This window comes from Carcharodon carcharias, chromosome 37, assembly GCF_017639515.1.
Source record: "Carcharodon carcharias isolate sCarCar2 chromosome 37, sCarCar2.pri, whole genome shotgun sequence".
NCBI lineage: Eukaryota > Metazoa > Chordata > Chondrichthyes > Lamniformes > Lamnidae > Carcharodon > Carcharodon carcharias.
This window is the reverse complement of record NC_054503.1, coordinates 973,443-991,974: the sequence shown is the minus strand read 5'-3', so window position 1 is coordinate 991,974 and position 18,532 is coordinate 973,443. Positions and strand designations below refer to the sequence as shown.

At 55.2% G+C, this 18,532-nt stretch overlaps 1 protein-coding gene across 2 annotated transcripts in view; it reads left to right on the top strand.

The window, feature by feature from the left end:
- LOC121272973 (neurexin-2-like) overlaps window positions 1-18,532 on the top strand; it is a 2,565,635-nt gene that overhangs the window by 1,742,780 nt on the left and 804,323 nt on the right. For both annotated transcript variants that reach the window (XM_041179880.1, XM_041179879.1), the window contains exon 23: window positions 14,541-14,550. In XM_041179880.1, coding sequence (XP_041035814.1) covers window positions 14,541-14,550 — 10 coding nt within the window. The remainder of the gene's footprint in view (window positions 1-14,540; window positions 14,551-18,532) is intronic.

Here is an 18,532-nt window from a genome sequence, read left to right as displayed (position 1 = left end):
GCGGCAGAGAGAGCAATCATGAATGCTTGTGGAGATGTGGAATGCAACGATCTCTGTGCTGTCTACAATCCATTAACAGCACACCCTCACGCTTCCGCTTGCAAGCTCAATGTGTGCCTCTGCCCCAAGTCTGCAGCTACCTACGTCCCTTATGGTTAAATCTGGCACCTTGCTACCCCCGTCCGGCAAGTGTGGGACAAACCTCTCTCAAGTCACAGCCACCAGCGACCTGAATGATTCCCCCCACCTTCCCCTCGCCCCTCGTGACCGGATCAGTCCAACAAGGCTTTAAGAGCACACCCCTAATTTCTTTCACCACCAGCCACCACCCCCCCACCCCATCAATTCTCTGCCGCATATCCCCACCCTACCCCCACTTCCCCACCGTGGACCTCTTCAGGATTGTTCTGAAGTCTCCAAGAATTGAAAATCAATCTCCTGGACAGAACTGCGAGGGAAAACTCACGGGGTGGGGGAGGCGGAGTGGGAGGTGTCGTTCTTCCTGGAGTGATAGCAGCGGAGGGGAGAGGCTGATTGGTCCATCGACCCCGTGCTGGCCCTTGGAAAGGTCTGTCTAATTGCTCACCACCAGCTCTGCCCAGGGCCCTGCAATATCTTTTCCTGTCAAACCATTTATCCAGTCGGCTTTTAAAGGGGTTCCCTTTGAAGGCCGGGTGTCCACGGTACAGGGGAATAGTGGAGGCTAAGGGTTGGGGTGGGGATGGGGATGGAGATGGGGGGGGGGAGAAGGGCCAAACCTACCCTCCCCCCAGTGGGTTGCCAACCTCTCCAGGATCGCCCTGGAGTCTCCAGGAATCGAAGCTTAAATCTTCTCCGAGCAGGAGAACAAACACAGAGGGGCCACTTCAAAGGAGAGTGTTTCCTTCGTTGTCAATGCGCCCGTTGATCTGTTAGTTAAATCGGTGGTGGTGGGAGGGGGAATGGGAGAGAGGCTATTTGGCTAGGTGAGTCAATAGAGCAACCTCCGTCACGCATGCCCACAGAGTTGGCAACCTCAGACGGACATTCAGTCGGCTGAATTTTAACCCTTTGACATGTCAAAAGAAGGAGAATCAAGTAAAATAAAAGTGGGAGGGGGGGTTAACGCACTTATTAGTTTAGTTAGGGGGAGTAAGACTATTTGACCAGGTGAGACGGCAGGCAAGCAGAGTTGGCAGCCCAAAACTATTTTTAAACCTTTGGTGTCCGCACACACAAAGAACAGTAAGAACGGGGGATTAGTAGACTTGTTAGTTACTTAGGGAGAGAAGGGCTATTTGACTGGGTGAGGCGGCAGGCAAGCAGATTGGGCAACCCAAAACAATTTTTAACCCTTCAATGTCCGCACATGCAACGAACGGTAAGAAAGGGGGATTAACACACTTGTTAGTTACTTAGGGAGGGAAGGGCTATTTGACTGGGTGAGGTGGCAGACAAGCAGATTGGGTAACCCAAAACAATTTTTAACCCTTTGATGTCTGCCCTCGCGAAGAACAGTAAGAAAGGCGGATTAACACACTTGTTAGTTACTTAGGGAGAGAAAGGCTATTTGACTGAGTGAGGCAGCAGGTAAATAGAGTTAACACCCCCAAACAATTTTTAACCCTTTGATGTCCGTACACGCAAAGAACAGTAAGAAAGGCAGATTAACACACTTGTTAGTTACTTAGCGAAAGAAGCACTATTTGACTAGGTGAGGCAGCAGGCAAGCAGAGTTGGCATCCCCAAAACAATTTTTAACCCTTTGATGTCAGCACACGCGAAGAATGGCAGGAAAGATGGGGAGGGGGGGAGGGAGGGAGGGGAGGTGGGTGAAGAGAGGGAGGGGGTGGAGGGGAGAGGAAGGGGTTGAGGGGGAGGAGAGGGGTGGTGGGGAGGGGGAGAGAGGGTGGGGCTGGGAGATGTGGTGAGGGGAAGGGGAAGTTTTGGGGAGAGAGGGACGTTTGGGGGGGGGTGACGGAAGTTTGGGGGTGGGAAAGGAAGTTTGGGGGGAAGAGAGGGAAGGGGGGGGTGGGGAGGGAGTTTGGGGGGAGGGAGGGAAGGGAGGGGAGGGGGAGTTTGGGGGGAGAGGGAAGGAGTTTGGGGTGGGGGGAGAGGGAGGGAGTTTGGGGTGGGGGGGAGAGGGGGGGAGATTTGGTGGTAGAGTTTGGGGGGGAAGTTTGGGGTGGGGGAGAGGGGGGAGTTTGGGGTGGGGGGGGGATTTGGGTGGAAGTTTGGGGGGGAGGAAGTTTCGGGTGGGGGGAGAGGGAGGGAGTTTGGGGTGGGGGAGAGGGGGGGAGATTTGGTGGGGGAGTTTAGGGGGAGGAAGTTTGGGGGGGAGTTTAGGGGGAGGAAGTTTGGGGTGCGGGGGAGAGGGGGGAGTTTAGGGGGGAGTTTGGGGTGGGGGGAGAGGGAGGAAGTTTGGGGTGGGGGGAGAAGGGGGAGATTTGGGGGGGTGGAAGTTTGGGGGGGGGAGGAAGTTTGGGGTGGGGGAGGGGGGAGATTTGGGGGGAATTTAGGGGATGGGGGAAGTTGGGGAGGGAGTTTAGGGGGGGAAGTTTGGGTTGGGAGGAGAGGGGGGGAGTTTAAGGGGGAGGAAGTTTGGGGTGGGAGGAGAAGGGGGAGTTTAGGGGGGGAAGTTTGGGGGGGAGAGGGAGGGAGGTTGGGGTGGGGGGAGATGGAGGAAGTTTGAGGGGGAGGAGAGGGGGGAGTCTTGGGGGGAGAGGGAGGGAGTTTAGGGGGGGGTTTAGGAGGGGGGAAGTTTGGGGGGGAGAGGAAGGGAGTTTGGGGGGAGTTTAGGGGGGGAGTTTGGGGTGGGGGAGAGGGGGGGAGTTTGGGGGGGAGAGGGAGGGAGTTTGGGGGGAGTTGAAGGGGGGAAGTTTGGGGTGGGGGGAGAGGGGAGGAGTTTGGGGTGGGGGGGAGAGGGAGGGAGTTTGGGGGGGAGAGGGAGGGAGTTTAGGGGGGGTTGAAGGGGGGGTTAAGGGGGGGAGTTTGGGGTGGGGGAGAGGGGTGAGTTTAGGGGGGGTTGAAGGGGGGGGTTGAGGGGGGGGTTGAGGGGGGAGTTTGGGGTGGGGGGGAGGGGGGAGTTTGGGGTGGGGGAGAGGGGGGAGTTTGGGGTGGGGGCGAGAGGGAGGGAGTTTGGGGGGGAGAGGGAGGGAGTTTGGGGGGAGTTGTAGGGGGGAAGTTTGGGGTGGGGGGAGAGGGGAGGAGTTTGGGGTGGGGGGGAGAGGGAGGGAGTTTAGGGGGGGTTGAAGGGGGGGTTAAGGGGGGGAGTTTGGGGTGGGGGAGAGGGGTGAGTTTAGGGGGGGTTGAAGGGGGGGGTTGAGGGGGGGGTTGAGGGGGGGAGTTTGGGGTGGGGGGGAGGGGGGAGTTTGGGGTGGGGGGGAGGGGGGAGATTGGGGTGGGGGGAGAGGGGTGAGTTTAGGGGGGGTTGAAGGGGGGGGTTGAGGGGGGGGTTGAGGGGGGGAGTTTGGGGTGGGGGGGAGGGGGGAGTTTGGGGTGGGGGGGAGGGGGGAGTTTGGGGTGGGGGGGAGGGGGGAGATTGGGGTGGGGGGAGAGGGGTGAGTTTAGGGGGGGTTGAAGGGGGGGGTTGAAGGGGGGGAGTTTGGGGTGGGGGGAGGGGGGAGGTTGGGGTGGGGGGGAGGGGGGAGGTTGGGGTGGGGGGAGAGGGGTGAGTTTAGGGGGGGGGGGGGTGGGGGTGTTGGTTGTAAGTGCTTACCGTGACCTCTGGCTGACACGGCCGACCGGTGGATGGCGATGGGCACCGAGAAGTGTTTGCTGTGGAAGTGATGCACATGGTGCGAGGTGCTGAGGCTGGAGGAGACTCGGGCGGCCGCCCAGGCGCCGCGGGTGCTCAGCAGGAGCAGGGGGAGGGCCAGCCGGCCCAGTGCCAGCGCCAGTGTCGCCGCCGGGGCCGGGGCCGGAGCCGGGGCCGGAGCCGGGGCCGGAGCCGGGGCCGGGGCCGGAGCCGGGGCCGGAGCCGCAGCCCGGGGCATCGCGCTGGTGCGAGTCCGGCCGGACACCATGGCTTCATGTTGCCACGGTCGCCATGGCAACACCACTGTATCCAATGTGGGGGTGAGGGGTGAGGGGGGGTGGAGATGGTCAAGCGGGCACGGGGCGGAGGGGGGTGAGGTGTGGGGTGGACGCTGCGACTCCGGGCTATCCGGCCGCGGGGTGCAGCATCTTTTTAACCCACACGCGCTCAGTCTGGATCTCCTCTGGATTTATTAAGGACTCATCATCCAACCGGGGTCTCGGGGTCTCTCTAGGGGTGGGGGTGGGGGGGGGTTAACCCCCCTTAAACCATTAGGGGGGGGAAGAAGGAGGAGGAGGGGTGGGGGGGGGGGGTCTGAAAATCCTCGGTCCAAGAAGTCAGACAGGTGCCGCGGGTCCCCCTCTCTCTCTCTCTCTCTCTCTGGGTCTCCCGGTTCCTTCTCGCCCAGCAGCTCGGAAATTAAAAGCCCTCCGTGCACATTGTCTCCAAGCCCGAAGAGAGAGAGAGAGAGAGTGTGTGTGTGTGTCCGTCTCCTCCTCCCTCCTCTCTCTCTCTCTCTCTCCAAACCCACAGCAACCTCTGTCTGAATGATTCCAGGCGAGAGTCCGAGTGCCTTGTCGAACCCGGGAGGACCTCCTCTCTCTCTCTCTCTCACACACACACTGTACCTCAGTGAGTATCTCTCTCTCTCTCTCTCTCCCTTCTCTCTCTCTCTCTCTCTCCTCTCTCTCTCTCTCTACCTCAGTGGGTATCTCTCTCTCGCTCTGTCTCTCTGTGTACCTCAGTGGGTATCTCTCTCTCTCTCCTTTCTCTCTCTCTGCACCTCAGTGGGTATCTCTCTCTCTCCTTTCTCTCTCTCTCTCTTTCCTTTCTCTCTCTCTGCACTCAGTGGGTATCTCTCTCTCTCTCCGTCTCTCACTGTACCTCAGTGGGTATCTCTCTCTCCTCTCTTTCTTTACTTTCTCTCTCTCTATCTCTCTTTCACTGTATCTCAGTGGGTATCTCTCTATCTCTCTCTCTGTATCTCTCTCTCTATCTCACTCTCACTGTATCTCATTGGGTATCTCTCTCTGTATCTCTCTATTTCTCTCTCTCTATAGATATATCTCTCTATAGAATCTCTCTCTCTGTCTCTCTCTATCTCTCTATAGAATCTCTCTATAGAATCTCTCTATAGAATCTCTCTGTATCTCTGTATCTCTCTATAGAATGTCTCTCTATAGATATCTCTCTCTGTCTCTCTCTGTATCTCTCTCTCTGTATCTCTCTCTCTGTATCTCTCTATTTCTCTCTGTATCTGTCTCTCTCTGTGTATTTCTCTCTCTCTCTCTATCTCTCTCTCTCTCTCGCTCTCTCTATCTCTGTCTCTGTATCTCTCTCTCTATCTCTCTCTCACACACACACACTTGCAAAAAAACCAGCAGCTGATTTCACCAAGTCCCGGCAACAGTCCCTGTTCCACAAGAGCTGCTAGCTGGTGACTCTCTCTCTCTCTCTCTCTATATATATATACACACCTCTTCTCCTTTTGTCCCTCTTGGTTTATTTTTTGAGGGGAGGGTGTGGTGATGGAGTAGTTGCGGGGGGCGGTGTGAGAGAGAGAGAGAGCAGGAAATCGGAGAGAAAGGAAAGTGAGATGGTGACAGAGGAAGGGCAGGTTGGAGAGAGAGAGACAAGAAGAGATTTAACCAAGATGGGATGCAGGAATTAAAACCAGCCTACTAGTAACCTACAAAGTAAAAATCACTGGGGTATGCTGCAGAGGACTAGCCTATTGTAAAACAAAATAGAGGGGGGGGGGGGAAGGATAATTTAACTGAGACGGAACAGAGACGAGATAGGATCTATATTGTAACTGCTCTGCCTTATGGTCTTTACTGGAGAACCAATAAATAATTGAGAGACTAAAATAAATAAGCTCTGCTCTGACAGCCATAGTGTGTGCGCCCGCAATTCCCGGCCCCTCCTTCACTCACTCCATTCTCTCCCTTGTACTAATCAAGGTGCTTCGCTCCACTTCACATCTCTCTGGGATTTTTTCCTTTTTGCTCGGGATCGCGTCGGGATTTTACGGCGCCGGGAACGGGGCTCCCGGCCCCTCCAGTCCGGGGCTCCATATACCAGCCCCGCTCCCCCACCCAACCCCATCCCACACACACCCCCCAACACCGCCCCCCCGACCCCACTGCACACACACACACCCCATCACACCCCCCAACACACACACACACACCCCAACACACACACACACCCCCCACTGCCCACACACACCCCCCAACACACACACACACACCCCAACACACACACACACCCCAACACACCCCAACACACACCCCCCCCAACACACCCCCCAACACACACACACACACCCTAACACACCCCCAACACACACACACACCCCAACACACCCCAACACACACCCAACACACCCCAACACACACACACCCCCACTGCACACACACACCCCCAACACACCCCCCAACACACACACACCCCCCAACACACCCCCCAACACACACACACACCCCAACACACCCCCCAACACACACACACCCCAACACACCCCCCAACACACACACACACCCCAACACACCCCCCACTGCACACACACACCCCAACACACACACACCCCCCACTGCACACACACACGCCCCCCAACACACACACACACACCCCAACACACCCCCCAACACACACACACACACCCCAACACACCCCCCAACACACACACACACCCCAACACACCCCAACACACACACACCCCCCAACACACACACACCCCCCAACACACCCCAACACACACACATCCCCCACTGCACACACATACACCCCCCAACACACCCCCCAACACACACACACCCCCCAACACACCCCCCACTGCACACACACACACCCTAACACACCCCCCACTGCACACACACACACCCCAACACACCCCCCAACACACACAAAACCCAACACACCCCGCAACACACACACACCCCCAACACCCCCCCACTGCACACACACACACCCCAACACACCCAACACACACACACCCCCCAACACACCCCCCACTGCACACACACACACCCCAACACACACACCCCAACACACCCCAACACACACACCCCAACACACCCCCCAACACACACACACACCCCAACACACCCCCCACTGCACACACACACACCCCAACACACCCCCCACCCCACCCCCAACACAGCCCACCCCACCCCCAACACACACACACCCCCCAACACACACACACACCCCAAAACACCCCCCACTGCACACACACACACCCCAACACACCCCCCACCCCACCCCAACACACCCCACCCCACCCCCAACACACACACACCCCCCGCCCCACCCCCAACACACACACCCCCCCACCCCACCCCCAACACACACACACCCCCCAACACACCCCCACTCCCACCCCACCCCACCAGCACACACCCCCACTCCCACTCCCACCCCACACACACACCCCACCCCACCCCCCACTCCCACCCCACCCCACCCCCACATACACACATCCCTAACACACCCCCCATTCCCACCCACCCCCCACTCCCACGCCACCCCACACACACACACACCCCTAACACACCCTCCACTCCCACCCCACCCCACACACACACACACCTAACACACCCCCCACTCCCACCCCACCCCCCCACACACACACCTAACACACCCCCCACTGCACACACACACACCCCAACACACCCCCAACACACACAAAACCCAACACACCCCGCAACACACACACACCCCCAACACCCCCCCCCACTGCACACACACACACCCCAACACACCCCCCAACACACACACACACCCCAACACACCCAACACACACACACCCCCCAACACACCCCCCACTGCACACACACACACCCCAACACACACACCCCAACACACCCCAACACACACACCCCAACACACCCCCCAACACACACACACACCCCAACACACCCCCCACTGCACACACGCACACCCCAACACACCCCCCACCCCACCCCCAACACAGCCCACCCCACCCCCAACACACACACACCCCCCAACACACACACACACACCCCAACACACCCCAACACACACACACCCCCCACTGCACACACACACGCCCCCCCAACACACACACACACACCCCAACACACCCCCCAACACACACACACACCCCAACACACCCCAACACACACACACACCCCAACACACACACACCCCCCAACACACACACACCCCCCAACACACCCCAACACACACACATCCCCCACTGCACACACACACACCCCCCAACACACCCCCCAACACACACACACACCCCAACACACCCCCCACTGCACACACACACACCCTAACACACCCCCCACTGCACACACACACACCCCAACACACCCCCCACTGCACACACACACCCCCCACACACACACCACCCCCCCCCACCACCGCCACACACACAGCCCCACCCCCATCCACCCCTGGCCCCCTTCCTGCCACTCTCGAATTCCCCTTTCTCCTCCAGCAGTTCCTCCTCACAAATCCCTGCTGCTCACCCTCTGCTATACCCAGTGGGTGCGGGTTCCCCATTCCACCCAGACCCCTCACTCCCCAGCTCGCCGCGGAGTTCACCCCCGTGCCCATCGAGAAGCCCCCCACCCATTGACCCTGCGCGAGCGGCCGACACACACACACACACACACACACACACAGGCTGGCGGTTGATACCCTCCTGAACCTCTCCTGCCTCTCGCTCCCCTGTCAAGCCGACCACCCCGACCAAGCCTTCCACTCTCCTGCCCCCCCCCCCACCAACCCCGCGTGGGCTGGGTGTCAGGGGCTGCAATGGGTCTCGGGATGTTTTGCTAGGTTATGGGTTGGGGGGGGGGTGGTGGGGGGTTGGGGCTGTGGGGGTGGGGGAGGAACCCACACGTTGTTGCCCCTAGCCTGGCTGGCCTCAGAGAGTTGGGGGCGAGGGCAAGGGGCGACGGCTCGATGACTTCCTATCGGAAGGGCAAACTATCAGCTGGTGCTCCGCTTCAAAATGACTCTACGCTGCCCCCTGGCATAGAGTGCAGGCACGTCATTGGAGCCATTCCAGCCCAGGCCATTCAGCCCATCAAGATCATGCTGGCTCCCTGCAGACCATTCCAGTCAGTCCCACTCCCGCCCCCACCACCCCTCCTATCTCCATAGCCCTCCAGATGTTGCGGGGGTGGGGATGGGTTGATGGTAAACCACAGGAAGAATCCGCGCAAATCGGCTCCCACTTAGATCGACACTGACTCTGATGCCTCCCCCCCTCCCCGCCACCAGCCCCAGTCATATAACCCACTGACTGCCAGTGTCCAGTACTATGCGCGAAGGATTGGATACGGTACCAAAGGGGTGCCACAGTGCCCGCGGGACACTGTCTCACTTGAATCGCCAGATTTGAGAGCAGAATGGCAAAAAATGGGCAGGGCATTCAGGTGGCACTCCACGAGAGGGAGCCTGGGCATGAGGCCAGTGTCCAACCCAATAGCAAATCCAAAAACCAGCTGACAATCCCTGAGATTCAACTACTCCAACACTCTCCTGAACTGCCTGTCACCTTTCACCCTCTGTAACCTTCAATTCAACTAAATCTCTGCCTCCTCCAGTCTCTGCCTCTTCCAATCTCTGCCCTCCACCAATCTCTGCCTCCTCCAGTCTCTGCCCTCTTCTAATCACTGCCCTCCACCAATCTCTGCCTCCTCCAGTCTCTGCCCTCCTCCAATCTCTGCCTCCTCCAATCTCTGACCTCCTCCAATCTCTGCTTCCTCCAATCTCTGCCTCTTCCAATCTCTGCCTCCACCAATCTCTGCCCTCCACCAATCTCTACCTCCTCCAGTCTCTGCCCTCCTCCAATCCCTGCAACCCTCCAATTCCGGCCTCTTGAGCATCCCCCGATTTTAATTGCTCCAAAATGGGCGGCCATGCCTTCAGTTGCCTGGGGGGCCCCAAGCTCCAGAATTCCCTTCCTAACGCTCTCCACCTCTCTCTCTTTTCTCCTTTAAGACGCTCCTTAAAACCGACCTCTCTGACCGAGACTTTGGTCAACCCTCCCTACTATCCCCTCATGCGGCTGGGGGTCAAATTCTGTTTGATAACTCTCCTGCGAAGTGCCTTGGGATACCTCGCCTCATCAAAGGTGCTATATTAACGCAGATGGTTGCTTATTCCAATCCGATCTGTACTCAAGAAGGTGAATGAGAGACAGGGGCGTCCAAAATAGGAAGGACTTCAATTGTGTCGATAAGCAGAAACTGTATTCTCTGGCAGGGGGGAGATGAGGGGAAGTAATTATGCACCGAATTTTGAACGCTTCCATTAAATTTCCCCTTAACCTTTGGACAGCGAGTTGTTGTGATCTGGAAGGCGTTGCCTGAAAGGGCGGCGGAAGCAGATTCAATAGGAACTTTCAGAAGGCCGACTGGATAAATACTTGAAAAGGAGATATTTGCAGGGCTCGGGGCAGAGGGAGAACGGGACTGACTGGACAGCTCATTCAGGGAGGCAGCACGGACAGAGTGGGCAGAATGGGCTCCATCTGCGCTGCGAGATTCGACAACCCACAGGCGTGCAGCACCCAAAAAAAGAGCTGAGGGCAGGGAAGGGAAGAGGGACTTTAAAAATCAATTAAGAGGAAGACGAAGAGAAATTTGTTCTCTCAGAGGGTCATTAATCTGTGGAATTCTCTTGCTCAAAGAGCAGTGGAGGCTGGGTCAGTGAGCGTTTTTAAGGCAGAGTTAGACGGAGTCAAGGGGGATAGGGGGTTAGACAGGGAAGTTGAGGTCACAATCAAATCAGCCATGATTTCATCAAATGGCGGAACAGGCTCGAGGGGCCAATTTGTCCTGGTCTTGCTCCTAATTCATATGTTCAAATGTTCACCTACTGCCTACAGCTGCAGTCACTCAACTCAGTCACGCTCCCCGGAATTCAGAATGTTCGGGGATGGTCGGATTGAAGTTTTCCAGGTATGAAGGGGAACAGATAGGGTAGATCGGGAGAAACTGTTCCCACCGGTCGGGGAGTCTCGGACTAGGGGTGGGGGGGGCAGAGTCTAAAAATGGGAGCCAGCCCTTTCAGGAGTCAGATCAGGAAACACTTCCATACACAAAGGGAGGGAGAAGTTTGGAAAGTCTCTCCCGCAAACGGCGATCGATGCCCGACCGATTGTTAATTTTGAATCTGAGGTTGATCTTTGGCTTTAGTCAATAGGAACTGCCTCCCTGAACGAGCTGTCCAGTCAGTCCCACTCTCCCTCTGCCCGTAGCCCTGCAAATATCTCCTTTTCAAGGGTTTATCCAGTCGCCCTTTTGAAAGTTCCTACTGAAATCTTTAGCCAATCGAGTTTTGGGATGTGGAGCGAGGGCAGGTGGGGGATATGTGTTAAGCCACAGGTCAGTCATGGTCCGGTGGAACTGGCTGAACAGGGACAAGGGCCCACCTCCTGAGCTTTGGCTGCGGTCCAGCTCATGGTGGGGTGCAGTCCTGCTGGGTGTCTTATTGCGATAGCACACCAAACCACTGTGTCTCCTGGAAAGCAACAGGCTCCCAAAGGCTCTGTCATAGGTGCAGACTTCAAAGAGGAGGTTTTTTTTTTACACATGGAAAGAATGGGAATCGGAAAGAGGAGTTGTGGGCTAGGAAATCTGGATAAAAATGAACACTCAGTTTCCTTCTTGAGAAAGGCTCAGTTTCTCACCTCCCTGCTCAGGGCAATGTATTTCTGAAAACCAAATTAATTCCAGTCCACCTCGGTGACCGATCAAATTTCCACGGTAAATTAACCCTGTTTACAGCCAGTGTTAGAGACAATAAACTTTGAGATGTGCTCGGACATATTTTGGTCTCCTTCTGTGTCTTAACTGCCCTGGGAGTGTTTGATGGGGACGGTGTAGAGGGAGATTTACTCTGTATCTAACCCCATGCTGTACCTGTCCTGTGAGTGTTTGATGGGGACAGTGTAGAGGGAGCTTTACACTGTATCTAACTCCGTGCTGTACCTGTCCTGGGAGTGTTTGATGGGGACATTGTAGAGGGAGATTTACTCTGTATCTAACCCCATGCTGTACCTGTCCTGGGAGTGTTTGATGTGGACAGTGTAGAGGGAGATTTACTCTTTATGTAACCCCGTGCTGTACCTGTCCTGAGAGTGTTTGATGTGGACAGTGTAGAGGGAGCTTTACTCTGTATCTAACCCCCTGCTGTACCTGTCCTGGGAGTGTTTGATGGGGATAGTGGACAACTGAAATGATGCGTAGTAATCTCACCAAAAAATGGGCAGAAGTAAAGTGAAGGAGTGTGGTGTACAACCACAGCACACTGGATGCAATGGAAATTGTCTGCCAGTCCCTGCAGATAACCTAACTGTGACAAATCTGTTCTATTAATTGTGTTGCTGGAACTCGTAGAGGTTTAAATAAAATACTTTTCTGCATGGTGCCAAATTTGGCTCGTGTCCAGGAGCCCAGCTTTGTACTGCTGTCAAGTCCCATTTTGATGCAGTTCCAAGTTGGTGTGGCTGAGGCACAATAAAAGAGGGCAGTAACTGAACAAAATACCTCCCTGATATACTGCGGCTTGTCAGCTGGGCACCATGCAAACAATTCCCAAATATCGGCACTATACGCAGCTCCTGTCGGTTAATGATTACTGCACATTACAAACTGCAGGCCTGGGCAGTCAGTGGATAATCCCTACCCTGCTGAATAAACAGTGACTCTGTACAGTTACACAGTGAGTGACCCTTACCCTGCTGAATAAACAGTGACTCTGTACAGTTACACAGTGAGTGACCCTTACCCTGCTGAATAAACAGTGACTCTGTACAGTTACACAGTGAGTGATCCTTACCCTGCTGAATAAACAGTGACTGTACAGTTACACAGTGAGTGACCCTTACCCTGCTGAATAAACAGTGACTCTGTACAGTTACACAGTGAGTGACCCTTACCCTGCTGAATAAACAGTGACTCTGTACAGTTACACAGTGAGTGATCCTTACCCTGCTGAATAAACAGTGACTCTGTACAGTTACCCAGTGAGTGATCCTTACCCTGCTGAATAGACAGTGACTCTGTACAGTTACACAGTGAGTGATCCTTACCCTGCTGAATAAACAGTGACTCTGTACAGTTACACAGTGAGTGATCCTTACCCTGCTGAATAGACAGTGACTCTGTACAGTTACACAGTGAGTGATCCTTACCCTGCTGAATAAACAGTGACTCTGTACAGTTACACAGTGAGTGATCCTTACCCTGCTGAATAGACAGTGACTCTGTACAGTTACACAGTGAGTGACCCTTACCCTGCTGAATAAACAGTGACTCTGTACAGTTACACAGTGAGTGATCCTTACCCTGCTGAATAAACAGTGACTCTGTACAGTTACACAGTGAGTGACCCTTACCCTGCTGAATAAACAGTGACTCTGTACAGTTACACAGTGAGTGACCCTTACCCTGCTGCATAAACAGTGACTCTGTACAGTTACAAAGTGAGTGATCCATACCTTGCTGAATAAACATGACTGTGTACAGTTACAAAGTGAGTGATCCATACCCTGCTGAATAAACATGACTCTGTACAGTTACACAGTGAGTGACCCTTACCCTGCTGAATAAACAGTGACTCTGTACAGTTACACAGTGAGTGACCCTTACCCTGCTGAATAAACTGTGACTCTGTACAGTTACGCAGTGAGTGATCCTTATCCTGCTGAATGAACAGAAACTCTCTAGTTACACAGCGAATAATCCTCGCTGTGCTCAATAAACAATATCTCAGCAATTTCTATGGCCAGAATTACTGGTATTGCACTGTAATTATTGTTTCTGTCTAAGTCTCTCCTTTTTCCTTTGTATGTCCATCTTTTTGTAATGGTAAAATTACCCTGGGATATCTTCCCCTGAATTCTAGTGATGAGACGTGATTAAGCTGTGATGTTCCCAGTCTGGTTGCTGCTGTTGGATTCATATGCAAATCGAGCATCCAACCTCGTCTTCCCCGACAGTCTCTGAGTCTTTAAGAGGACGGAATGTTTCAGATAATTGAAACCTTTCATCCTTGGTTTGAAGTAAGAATGGCCCTCGTACATGGGCATTTAATCTTTCAAAGTGTGTCATGAGGCTCCCTATCATTTCTTGTTTCCTCTGTCTGTCTCTGCACCTTTGTGTTGTTCTCAATCTCGGAGAATTTTGCTCTTCCTCTCTTTGAGGGAGGGAGCCTCGTCTTCAATTCATCTCAAACTTCTTTCACAGGCAATTGAGTCCTTTTGAAGTGTTGTCACCACAGGGACAGACAGCAATCAACTCGCACACAGCAAGCTCCCACAAACAGCAACGTGATAAATTATCAGGTCGTCTGTCTTTTCCTTATTAGCCACCTCCGCTGAGGGATAAATATTAGCCCTGGGACACCAGAGAGAAACTACCACCCCCCACCGCCAACCCCCCCCACCCCCCCCCCCCCCCCCCCCCCCACCCCCTTCCAATTGCCGCCGTGGGATCTTTTACACCCGCCCGAGAGGGCAGACGGAGCCTAGGTTGCACATCGCCTCCAAAGGACAGCACCTGCAACAACGCAGCACTCCCCTCCCTCAGCGTTACACAGGAACGGTCAACCCACGTTTCTGTGCTCAAGCCTTGGGGAGGGCTCTCAAGCCTAAAAGCCTCTGAACTCAGGGGTAAAACTGCTTCCCCGCTTGCTCCCTGTTTCCTTTGCCTCTCTGTCTCTTCCTGAACTTCTAAAGCTTAGGCTGGAATTCCACCCCCCCGCCCACCGCACCCCCCCCCCCACCCCCGACCCCCACCGGAGCGAGGCCGGCGGGATCCGTTCACTAGAGGGGCTGGAAAATTCCGGCCTCCCTGTCCCATTCCCTCTCAGGGGCGCTCTTTTTTTCTTTCACAAGATGTGGGCGTTGCTGGCTGGTCCCAGCAGTTTTATTGCCCATCCCTAACTGCCCCCTTGAGAAGGTGGGTGATGAGCTTCTTTCTTGAGCCGCTGCAGTCCCTGTGGTGTAGGTACACCCACAGTGCTGTTAGGGAGGGAGTTCCAGGATTTTGACCCAGCGACAGTGAAGGAACGGCCGATATATTTCCAAGTCAGGATGGTGAGTGGCTTGGAGGGGAACTTGCAGGTGGTGGTGTTCCCCATGTGTTTGCTGCCCTTGTCCTTCTAGATGGTAGAGGTCGTGGGTTTGGATGGTGCTGTCGAAGGAGCCTTGGTGAGTTGCTGCAGAGCATCTTGTAGATGGTACACACACTGCTGCTACTGTGCGTCGGTGGTGGAGGGAGTGAATGTTTGTGGGTGGGGTGACAATCAAGCGGGGCTGCTTTGTCCTGGACGGTGTTGAGCTTCTTGAGTGTTGTGGGAGCTGTGCTCATCCAGGGAAGTGGAGAGTATTCCATCACACTCCTGACTTGTGCCTTGTAGATGGTGGACAGGCTTTGGGGTGTCAGAAGGTGAGTGACTCGTTGCAGGATTCCCAGCCTCTGACCTGGTTTTGTAGCCACAGAATTTATATGGCTGGTCCAGTTCAGTTCCTGTCCATTTGTCTATCAGCCCTTTGTTAGATTTCTTCTGTCCGACTGTCTACTGCTCGCTCACACACTGCCTCACTCTCTTGTCCTGTCACCCTCCCTCCCTGTCCCTCTTCCAGCCTTCATCCTTACTCCAGTCTCTCACTTCGTCACCGCCTGTCATCCACTTTGTTTCAATCCTTCCACCATCTCAGGCCGCTTCTGTGCCCCACTCTCTCACTCTGCCGGGCCGTGTCTCTCCCATTCCTTTAACTCTTCCTGTAATTCTGCTTTTTTTTCCCCCACCAGCCTGAATCTGTCTTCCCTATTGGTCTGTGTTTTATCAATCTTCCCCCCTCTGGTCCACCATAGTCTATAGGTTTGCCTAGAATGGATGTGGTGGCATCGTGTCATGTTACTGGTCTGGTGACCCAGAGACCTGGATCCAGACGTCTGGAGGCCCAAGATCAACTCCTGCTTAGGTGGGAGATGGTGGCCTAGTGGGTAATGTCACTGGACTAGTAAATCCAGCCTAATTCCTCAGGGGATGTGGGTTCAAATCCCACCACAGCAGCTGGTGGAATTTAAATTCAATTAATAAATCTGGAATTATAAAGCTAGTCTCAGTGATAGTAAACTGATTGTCGTACCATCTACAAGGTGCACTGCAGCAACTCACTAAGGTTCCTTACACAGCACCATCCAAACCTGTGACCTCTACCATAAGACATAGGAGCAGAAATGAGGCCATTCAGCCCATCAAGTCTGCTCTGCCATTTACCACCTAGAAGGGCAAGGGCAGCAGACACATGGGGAACACCACCACCTGGAAGTTCCCCTCCAAGTCACTCACCATCCTGACTTGGAAATATATCGGCTGTTGCTGGGTCAAAATCCTGGAACTCCCTCCCTAACAGCGCTGTGGGGTGTACCGACACCACAGGGACTGCAGTGGCTCACCCCCAACTTCTCAAGGGGCAATTAGGGATGGGCAACAAATGCTGGGCCCAGCCAGCGGCGCCCACATCCCCTAAGAGACCACAAAGAAAACCCATCTGGTTCACTAATGTCCCTTCAGGGAAGGAAGTACTGCCATCCTTACCCGGCCTGGGCCTTACACGTGACTCCAGTTGGCTCTGAAATGGAAGGGCAAAGACCAGCTTCTCAAGGGGCAGTCTGGGAAGGTCAATAATGCCGCCTTGACCGCCGATGCCCACATTCTGTGGGCGAGACAGAAAATCTCGGCTCCCTCCTGGTGGAATCTTCCCGCCATACTTCAGTCGGCGGGGTGGGTCCCGTGTGTGAGTCGTCGACGTGGCCGCCGACAGTTCAACAGGCCCGCCAGGGACTATTGACGTTCCAAATGAAGGGAATGTTTCGCTGCCCGTCCAACCTTGCCGGTGGTGCGGGGGTGGGTGGGGGGTGGTGGAGGAGAAAGGCCGAGCGGTCCCTTCGCAATTTTTTTTAGAGACCCTCACCCAGGGGGTGGATCCGTCAAGCGGCTGCTCCCGGGGGCTGAACTCCCGCCCCCTACGTGACCGTCGGGACCCAGGCCAGGTCTAAGGCCTGGCCCAGAGCTGCGCGGCGTCGGCGCAAGCCGCAACGCTGTGCTCGACCCGAACCCTCGTCCGTCTCGGTATCGTACTTGCTATGGGTAGAACAGGGACGGGTCCCCCTTGACTCCTGCACCCAGATCCTTTGCACGTGATAGTGGCAGTGGACGGCGAGACGCTATGTCACCGGCACCGCTTGAAAAAAAAGGAAACAGGTAGTCTGGTCATTGACTGTTTGTGGGATCTTGCTGTGCACAAACTGGCTGCCGAGCGTCCGGCTTTGCAGCACTGACTGCACCTTTGACGTCCTTTGCTGGCGGTAAAGTCTTTCGATAAAGTGGGGTTGGTTGGGTGGGGGGGGGTGTCTTGAATTCCTACGTGAGCCGCTGTTTGTTGTTGGTGGGGCGGGGGGGGGGTCTGTTTCCTTTTTCCCTGCCCTTCCCTACTTAGGGCGGACATGAAGCGTTTGTGGCAGGCGCTACGCAAAGGAAACGTTTCCTCGGGTTGCATTTCTGTGGACTGAGAAGCAGCCGAGCTCCCCCTTCCCGCTGACTGCCCCACCCCTCCCACCCCTACACCCCTCCCATCCCCCTCCCCTCCGCCCCCGCCACTCCCCCCCCCCCCACCACCACCCCCCCAACACGCTGTTGTTCTGGAATGCCATGGCAACATCTAACTGCTGGGGCTGGCGAGCTGCAGTGGGACACCCGCTCTTGCTCCCTTGTCCATCGTCCAGCGCCCGCCACACTACTGGGGCCTCCCGCTGGCAGCGCTGACAATGACGCTCCATAACCCTCTCACCTCAGCCTTGCACTCCTGGCTGACCTCAAGCAGCCACCCCTGTCAGACGCAAGGGACCGAGATTCCCAGAGAGGGGGCATGGGGGGCGGTCAGGGGGTACTGTGCAGAGAGCTCGGCTGGGCGCACAGGACCCAAGGGACATTTCGGAAGGGCAAGAGAGCTGAGGTCCGTGAGCGCACCTGCAAGGCTTTAGACTTGTCCTTCAGTGTGGAATAACACTGAATTCCCTCACGAGTTACCACACAGCCGGCCGATTAAGGCCAGTCCAGCATGAAATGCGAGAGGCAGGGCTCAGCGCAGCCTGTGTGGGTGGAAGGCGGGAAGGAGTGTGAAGGGGTGAGTGCCCGATTCGGAACCTCCCTGAGGCAGCTCTGTGCCTGTGTTATTGAAAAAAGTAAAGGAGATAAAAATGTGGTGAAGCACGTCCCCTCGTGTGTCTCTGTCACATGAGCTGGCACGCGTTATTAATGAAGTTTTTAAAATTTTTATTTTAATTTCATTTGCTTTAGGAAACCTCATCCCGCCCGTGGGTGAGGTTTCCTACAAAGTGCAAAGGCCACTTGGCCTTTTCAAACCTAGATTTTGTTCAGATACATCAAAACCATCAGACCAGCTGTCTTTAATTCAATTAAGTCACATACACACACACACACACACACACA